Source organism: Paralichthys olivaceus, chromosome 6 (assembly GCF_024713975.1).
Source record: "Paralichthys olivaceus isolate ysfri-2021 chromosome 6, ASM2471397v2, whole genome shotgun sequence".
In the NCBI taxonomy this organism is placed as follows: domain Eukaryota; kingdom Metazoa; phylum Chordata; class Actinopteri; order Pleuronectiformes; family Paralichthyidae; genus Paralichthys; species Paralichthys olivaceus.
The window spans coordinates 25969316-25978622 of record NC_091098.1 but is presented as its reverse complement, the minus strand read 5'-3'; the positions used below and the strand labels follow the sequence as shown (position 1 = coordinate 25978622).

The 9307-nt window shown below is 43.8% G+C and overlaps 1 protein-coding gene and 1 long non-coding RNA gene across 2 annotated transcripts in view; one reads left to right on the top strand and one right to left on the bottom strand.

Moving 5' to 3' along the window:
- Nucleotides 1-259: 259 nt before the first annotated feature.
- On the top strand, nt 260-8636 carry LOC109644757 (ADP-ribosylation factor-like protein 8A). Its single transcript, XM_020110203.2, has 7 exons — nt 260-728; nt 2030-2110; nt 2468-2541; nt 3012-3105; nt 3219-3286; nt 3365-3435; nt 3511-8636. The coding sequence occupies exons 1-7, from the start codon at nt 606-608 to the stop codon at nt 3561-3563; spliced, it is 564 nt and encodes a 187-aa protein (XP_019965762.1). The 5' UTR covers nt 260-605; the 3' UTR covers nt 3564-8636.
- LOC138410610 (uncharacterized) overlaps nt 6473-9307 on the bottom strand; it is a 3355-nt gene continuing 520 nt past the window's right edge. Inside the window, exon 2 of the long non-coding RNA XR_011243311.1 lies at nt 6473-9307. This exon is cut by the window's right edge and continues 48 nt beyond it. This is a non-coding gene — a long non-coding RNA (uncharacterized lncRNA).

The following is a 9307-nucleotide window of genomic DNA, read 5'->3' as shown; positions in this document are numbered from 1 at the left end:
TGTGTCTCCAGCAGGGGGCAGTGTTTCAGACACACGGGAGTTTTTTCTCCTCTTGTTTCTTCTTCTCTTCTTCCTCATTTATCAGCCCCACCCAAACAGGAAGTGGAGCTGTCACTTTCAACCAAACCCCAAAACACGACCGATAACAAAGGAAACGGAGAATGAACAAAACCCCTAAATGACGGATTTAACGATTATTGTCAATTGTACTTAAATATATTGTCGACATATTGTCTTTACTTGACGTTATACTTAAAGCAACCGGTGTAAAATGGAGATTTATTTTTAAAGGGCTGCGCCGGATGTGCTGTGAGTGGTTTCCGCTGTTGACGGCTCCGTGGTGAAAGGCGTCGCTAGTAAACATCCCTGAAAACTCACGGCGGACATTAAACCTGAAAACACCGCGGCATCGAACCTCCGCCGCGGCTCACACCAACACGGTCGCTGTTGTCCGGTTTCCCGGCCCCGTCCGCGGGTGTGTCAGCGACGGTCAGCGTCTCGAAGGACTGCCGGGGCGTTAGCCAGCTAGCTCGCTAGCATATCCACCTAGCCGTAGCAGCAGCAGCAGCTCGTATTAGCATTAGCGTTAGCGTCAGGCGACCAAGATGATAGCGCTCATCAACAAACTGCTGGACTGGTTCAAGGCGCTGTTCTGGAAGGAGGAGATGGAGCTGACCCTGGTGGGGCTGCAGTACTCCGGCAAGACCACCTTCGTCAACGTGATAGCGGTGAGTCCGAGGCTAGTGCAGCCGCTAACAGATGTGCTAACGCCAGACGGTCCTCCAGTTAGCATCCTGCTCCATCTATTGTTATCCCGCGGAGGTGAGGTCAGCTACCTGCTCGTCAGCCGCTGCGTGTTTCTACACGCGCGTGACTTCACCTGCGGTTTGTTAAAGTCTGCGGGAGTTTCTCTGCGGTCACTGACGATCAGCTGTTAATGTGTCGGTCACTCCGCCCAGCTGTTGTCACATCTGCACCGGGGGGAAGGTGTCTGACCTCCACCCGGGATGTTCATGGTTTTTAGTGAAAAGGGGATAAAAAAAAAAGCAGATTTGAGACCGGATGTCTCCTCTCGTCCTGGTGCTTGTTAGGAGGTGTGGGCCAGAGTCACAGGGTCGATCCCCCCCCAACCCGATGCGGCTGTCACAGTGACCTTTCCTCCCTGTCATGCCCCCCCCCACCCTTCATCTGTTGAGATTTATATTCTGTATGAACACCACACAAATGTGTTGACTGACGTTATATGACTGGTCAGGTTGTTAATAATAATTATAATAATAATAGAATCTTAAATGTAAAGCACAGTGAGGTACTTTAGGTAAAACACAACAAGTCATTCCAAGATCGCACAGTAATGGAGCACAAATACAAAAATAAAGAATGTTCCTGACGAGAAACAAGACAAAGTAAAACATTAGTAAATGGTTAGTGAACAGTTTGTAAAATCAGAACTAGAAGAAAGCCCACGTCTAAGAAGGAGAGATTTAAAACAGAAGGAGTTTTCCAGACGGATCTCCTCGGGGAGATGGATCCGAACAGTGTGAGCCCTGAAACAAAACGGTCCAGTTGCCTCAGGTCCTCAGGACTGTGGGGGTCGTCACTGAAGACCTCAGGTTATTACAGATGGTGTCAGGAGGTCTGAATGTTCCAGGGTGCAAGTCCAGGATGGGCCTCAAAAGTCAGCAGTCAGTCTAAAGATCAATAGTAAAATTTACAGGAAGGTAATAAGGAGAAGCTAAAGTCAGTCTTTTAGTAGATTTAGTGAGAAGTCTGGCTGCTTCTCACTGTGAGAAAAGTACCAATTAAAATGATCACGGGTCAAACGGGTGCTGCAAAATTAAAAGGAGTGTGAATGAGGTCTAATGAAACACCTGCGTGGGAGGACTGCGGGTGTGCAGTGGTTTTTAAGAGTCTTTAATTCACATTTAGATATAATTATAAGTTCTAACGATGTCATCCAGCATCATCAGCAGTTGTGTATATTCCTAGGTAACGTGTGTAATGTGTTTTGTGTGTTTGTGTGTTTCAGTCGGGGCAGTTTAGTGAAGACATGATTCCCACAGTTGGATTCAACATGAGGAAGATCACTAAAGGCAACGTCACCATCAAGGTTGGTAGTTTCAACTCCCTGCTTCTGAATGTATTGATTTGTCTCACTCGGACATTTTCCTTCACACTCGCTCCTCCTCCAGAGAAAATACGGAGGAACTGTGTAGTCCAGTGTATGTGTGAGTGACATTTAGGATTCTGCCTAAATCATTGATTCTTGGATTTAAGTTCTTTTCATCCAGTAAAAGAATAAAAAATGAACCCATGAGATAAACATTTAAATCAAAATACTCAAATTCACACTCAAAGAGAAAGAATTCATCTTGTTGTTGTCTTTTGAAATAAAAAAAGCAGAAATGAAACCAATGTGTGTTTGAACATGTTGTCTGTAACCGAGCTGCTCTGTCTGTGTTTGTAGTTGTGGGATATCGGCGGCCAGCCTCGCTTCAGGAGCATGTGGGAGCGTTACTGCCGAGGAGTCAGCGCTATCGTGTAAGTCCCGGTTTCCTAACCTGCGGTAGCTGTCACTTAAATGAGCCACTAGGACGTCACTGCCCGGTCCAAACTCAACAGTAACCCCAGAGAGAAAGAGATGAAGAAATAAAAAAGCCCTGAGTTGAAAGTGTCCTCGGGTCTCGTGTTGTATTGACCCAGTTGTGTTGGTGAGACGTGGACTGGAGAGCTGCGACTTTTCTGAAAGCACAGTTTGGATGAAGTGAAAGTGAGGCTGAGAGTTTGTGCCACATTTTAGGACACAACAGGATTCAGAGATTTGTAAACTGTGTAAACATTAAAAATTCAGGGACGTTAACTGATGAGGTTGTGACAATAAATCAGTTTAATAATGGAAGAAACAGCGAGGTTGAGGTTGTGGTTGTAAAACTCGTTGTGGCGATCGAGACACTTTGAGTGAAATAACAGATGTTAAGTGATTTTTTTTTTCCTTTTCTTTCGGTTTTCAGTTACATGGTCGACGCAGCAGATCCAGAGAAAATCGAAGCCTCCAAGAACGAACTCCACAACCTGCTGGACAAACCGCAGCTGCAGGGAATTCCTGTAAGAACCAGAACCTACGAGACAGACAGAACCGACCAGAACTGACAGAAACCGACTGACCTGACTCCTGTGATTTTATCTGATGTGTTCTCTGTGTGTGTGTGTGTCTGCAGGTTCTGGTTCTGGGCAATAAGAGAGACATACCAGGAGCTCTGGATGAGAAAGAGCTCATAGAGAAGATGTAAGTCAACTCACTGTGTTTGATTCTATTTTATTATAGTTTCATTTTCTGACATTTTTATTTTATTTATCTAATCAGGAACCTGTCGGCCATCCAGGACAGAGAGATCTGCTGCTACTCCATCTCCTGCAAGGAAAAGGACAACATCGGTATGACACGCACACACACACACACACACACACACACACACACACTCTGCTGACGTCACACCTCTCTCTCTGCAGACATCACCCTCCAGTGGTTGATCCAACACTCCCGGACTAAGAGGAGTTCCTGAGAACAGAGACACGCCCCTTACAAAACAGGCCACGCCCATAGATCCTAACACACCCTCTCCCTGATCATCACCACCACCCCCCCCCCACCCATCTCACCCCACTGCTCCTCAACAACATCTGTACTCCCTCACCCCACACTATCACCCTCCCTCCACCCACCCCCCCCCGCCCCCTCCACCTCTGGATGCATTGATACCTCTGGGTTTCGGTTTCTCAGCAGCTGGATCACGTCAGAAAAAAAAAACTAAGCCTCCTACAGTAAATTGAACAACATCCATTTTTGTCGATGTGTTAGTTGAACGAACGCATTTCCTCAGTTCTCCTGTCGACCTCACGTCTTATTCTGTTTCACTGTGTAATGATTTTAAATCTTTTTGCCAATTTCTACGATTGTCGCAGCAGAAAAAAATCCTCGGCAGAATTGTTTATGTTAATGAAGAGACGTGAACGCACTGGTGTACGCAAACAGTCGGCGTGATGTGAACGTTCACTGCGTCGGGGTCGGCGTCCATGTTGGACCGAATCTGCGGCAGCGAGGAAATGAGTCGCTCCGCCTCGTGTTTCCATATTTAACGTTTCCGAACAATAAGCTGGAGGAAGAAAACTCTGAGGCGTCATTGTTGTCACGGTAACAACAGTATTAACAATAATTAGGTCAAACTGAACTGGTGACTGTCTCCTGATCAGACATTTGTCAACCAACCGTCACTGGGACGAAGAATTCCCAGCAAACACCAGGAGAAGTGAGGTCACATGGGTTTGTGACAGTGAAGCGGTATCAGTGCATCGTCACAGATCCACACAACAACTTCCATCAGTTTTATTTTTTAACCTCATCAAACTGTCGATCTTCACCATAACTGCCAAAAACTACAAACTGATAAAAATCATTTTGCTTTTCGTTCTAAAGGCCATAAAACACTTGGTTGTCTGGAGCCTGTTTTGTGGATCTGATCATTTCCTAATCCTATCACCACAAATCTGCTGTCATCATTTCCTGTCCTCCTTTTTTTTTTTTCCACTTCTATCGATTTTCATCCCTCCCTCTCTCCTTCCACTTTCCCCTCTCTACCTCCACAGCATCTCTCCATCCATTATTTCACCTTTATATAATCCTTAGAAGCCCCTCTTCCTCCCTTGTCTGTTGTAAACTGCTTGTCCTCCTCTGTACTCCCTCTATCTTTCCTTCCTTCCTTTTCTTATTTTTGGATGTTACCTTCTTCCTCTCTTTCCTCGTCGCCCAGCCCCTCGCTGTCTTTCTCTCTCTCCTGCTGAGCGAGGGATTAAAAACCTTTTTATTGCACTGTTGATTTTGGTTTTGTAAGATATTAATAATGAGAATAATGTTAATAATCTTCTTATTGTGATATAAGCTGGTCTGTCCAGATTTAATGAAGTGGTACATAAACTGGAGAAGGAGATTGTTATTGTTTCTGTTCATATCTCTGTAATAAGCTTTTTATTTCTTATTTGTTTTATATTGTTATTTTTTTATTGTTTGTGGAGTTTTCTCTGGACGCTCAGCCAGAGTTCAGTGTTTCTGCTCTGAGACGTCTGCTGATTGGACCAGGGGTGTCACGTGATCAGGCTGCAGTGTTGTGATAAGACTCATTCAAAGCCACAAATTAAATCTTTATTTTAAAATCCATTTACTTCAATGTTTACATTTTATTTTTTTGTGACTATTAGTTTAAAACAATTAGACATTAATATAATATAACATTTAAATGTTCTCATATATTATGCACACAAGTGGGAGCGATTCCGTTGTAATAATGTTTGTTTATCGGTGATAAACCAGATGTGATAGATTTATGATTCCAAAGTTTGCATCGATGCTACGCAAGGAAAACTTCTTTCTATATTTATTTATGTCGTCTATTTAATCATAACAACAAATATTCAGTCATTCAAACCCATTAAGTACAATTTAGTGTTTAAACACACAATAAAGCAAAACAGATATTTGTAAAGAAAAATACTGATAAGTGGCAAAAATATTTTCATCTAATAAAAATAGATTTTATTTTATTGTCTTGATTCCCGATTTAAAAGTTGGGACTCGAAACGTGAGCACGTAGCTTTGTCCAAAGATCCTCATCAACATCACATCCTCATTTTTCACACCGTTTGTTTCAGCTGTAACATTATTGGTCGCATCACGTTGTGACACATCCTGGTCCGCAGCCAATCAGACGTCAGCACAGACGGGAACATGACCTGTCTGTATGTTTTCTGTTACCGAGGTCATTTAGGTTAAGAGTGGTCAGGCGGTCAGGTGTACGTGGGAGATTGCTTCTGCTCGCACACACTCGTTCCTCTTTTCACTGTCGGGCCGAACGTGGCTTATTCTGGCGTCGGGAGACTTCCTGCGCTCTCATGAAACATCAGTTACAAACGTCCCTCGCCAATTTTATTCAGGATGTGACAAAATATTTTCATCCTCAGCTAAACTCTATAAAAATGTTAAATTTCTGCCGACCGTCTTTTCCGTTGTCTGACGAATTGCTTCAGCTTCAACAGATTTGTGTCTGGAGCGACGGCAGAGGACAGGAAGATAAACCGGTGGTTGTTTTTTGAGATTATAGAAACGATTGTTTAGTTTATTGAAGGAACCAACATCCACGTAAATCGGATGTTTGGAGCGTATGTCGGGAACCAACAACCACGTGCGGGTGTATCGGTGTGTTGTAACTGTCCCAGTCACAGACGTCACGTTATTGTTCGTTGGGTTTCCTGGATTTAATCTAACCAGTTGAATCTAGAATCTGGGTTCTTCTGCCAACAATCACATTTTTAAAATCCCAACAAAGCTTCTTTAAACTCCAGAGAATGTGAGGCTCAACTTCCAGCAACACGAGATCAAACTCCTGAGCCCGATCTCTTCGTAGCTTTTATTGTGAAAGTGCCACAACAATAACAACAACGGCGATCAGTGATGATAGGCCTCTTCCCCCCCGACAGTGGAAAGCTGCTCCTTTCTTAATGAAAACCCAGAGCAGCTGAAGGAGCTGAAGCAGCTGAAGGAGCTGAAGCAGCTGAAGCAGCCGAAGGAGCTGAAGCAGCTCAGTGAATAGTCTGGAGCAGCTGCCGTTCTTTAGCAGACCACCAGAGAACATCGAGAATCTTTTAAACCGGCTGTTTGTTCTCCAGCTGCTCCAGATGTGAGCTGCTGCTGTTCTCCGAGAGTCGCCTGACTCCGTTCAGGGCCACTCTGAGTTTATCGATCCGTTGATCAGCCAGCACAGTGATTATTAGTTATTGATGCCGTCAGGCGGATCAGATTGCCAAGAGAGTTTCAAAGGTGCAGCTTCATGACCAACAGGAAGTCACCGCGGTTTGAAACGGGGACAAAGTTATTTACCGGTCGAGACCTGAGATCTTCAGGATACATCAAACTAGTTTGAAGCACATTGATTCTACATATGGTGGCGCAGTGGCGCAGTGGTTAGCATCGCTGCAAGGAGGTTCTCAGTTAGAATCCCACGGTGCAGACTGGGGTCACGTTAACTGGAGACTCTAAACCATCCGTACGTGTGAACATAGACGACCTCCGCTCAGCCACGTCAGCTGGGATTAGCTCCAGCTCGACCAGTGACCCCGACAGGATGAAAGGACTCGTTCAGACGTAGAACATAAAAGGCGAGATTCATGTTTCCCCTCCGACTCGTGAGGAGGAGCCTGACGTGTCTGTGCAGTTGCTGGGTAAAGTCAGCACAATGGCGGGGATTGAGTCCTTTGTGTGAATCACACTCACCCTGTGAAAACTTGTGATTTTCTGAAAGACGAATATTCAACTTCTCTAAGTAGAAAAACAACAATAACCAGAATCACAGCAGGAAACAAACGGACAGACTGAACCACGACAGTCGAGATGTTGTCTCTCGTTTGTTGGGATTCAGACTCTGTGTCCCCTGAACCGGATCCCGGTTCATCGTCCCAAACATGTGAACCTTGAAATCCTTGGCTTCTGATTGGCTCTGAGCTCTTATGTTTGCATGCGGAGGGCAGAGATTGTATATCTGTAGGGACCGGACGATGTTAAAGGTTATTTTGGTGCAACTTTATGGTAAAATGGCCTTAATCCAGTGAGTGTTAACCTATAGAGACGTAAAGAACACAACGTGAAATGTCCTTAAAACAGTGCAATAAAACAGACGTATTGATATTGTGCTTTAACCTGTTTTTACATGTTTCTAAGTACATGATGTCAGAGAAGGAGCCGTGTGCTTTACAGATGAAAACACTGGACTATGGTCATTGGGATGTAAAGTTTGACCTGTTTGCTTTTTTTAAGGAGAAAAAAAAAAAATCCAGTAACGACCTTTGACCCCGCATGTACGAACTGAACCTTTGCAGGATGTGATGTCACGTGTGTCACGACCGTCCTGTTTTGATTCGATCATCACCCGAGAATCCACGGCCGCGGATTTTAAAACCGAATCAGCAACGAAATCCAAACACGAGAAGCAACGACAGACGAATCTCACGTCGTCTCGGCAGATACAGCTGCTCAGTGGTTAGATGATTTTAACTGGTTAATTAATGTTAATAATACATTTAAATCAGAGAGATGTTAAATCCATTTCAAATATATTTGTTTGTGCGAATTCAGTTTTACAATATTTAATCTAAAATCAATTTTCTTACGTCTTCGTCCAAACTGCAGCTCGATCTTTCTCCTCCTCCCTCCTCTCTGTGGTACGACGGCTCGTTTCTGCTTCTCCTCTGCTCTTCTTCCTCCTTTTCTGTTTAATCGTGTCTCAACAAAGAGTAAATTGAAAAAGTTTTTTTAATCCAGAGACACAGTAAGTGAGCTGCTGGTTGTGCAGTGCCTTGCTCAACGACACTTTTAACAGGTCACTAGTTTTCACCGCGGCTGTGTTTGGATTTCTCTGGTTCAGTTTGGGATCCCGTCGTCGTGTTTGTACATGTGGGGTTTTAACACGGCGAAGACGGACGTCGCTTTGAACTCGTTTGTACATTATGATTTGATTCAGTTGATATTATGTGTTTTAATAGAAACATGCTTGTGTATGATACTAATAAAAAAACACTATGGAGAAACAACACAAGAGGCTTTCAGCTGTTTGTGTCCGGGACAAAGTCAAAGGGACAAAATCAATACACACTCAGAATCATGAGAAATAAAATGAGATCATTAACTGATCATGAAGTGTCAGTGTTGTCTGTGGTGAGAGATCAGTGCTTTACTGTGTAATCTCACACATGCAGTTAAAACCAATGTCTTTATAATTATATACATTTTATTATCGGACAAAATATTATAATTTATGTTAATTTTTAGTTGATTTAATTTGTTTTTCTGCAATTTTCCATCCAGTCAAATTAAAGTCTCAGAGATAATGTAAGTGAGGGGACAGCAGGGGGCAGCACGCACACACACACACACACACACACACATCTCTAGAGTGTGTGTGTGTGTGTGTTCCTCGGGTTCATCACAGTCGGATGAGAACAGTCATCAGATCTGACGGCTGCAGGAAGACAAACGAAACTAAAACATTTTCAAACAGTTGAATCACATGTTACATAACAAGCAGCAAATTAAAGTAAGAACAAATTCACCTTCTTCTTCTGGCTGCAGAGTTCTGCTCTGTGTTCACGCTCCATCAGCGAGTTCCACGTGTTCCTCATGTTCCACATGTTCCACGTGTTCCACGTGTTCCTCATGTTCCACGTGTTCCTCATGTTCCACGTGTTCCACATGTTCCACGTGTTC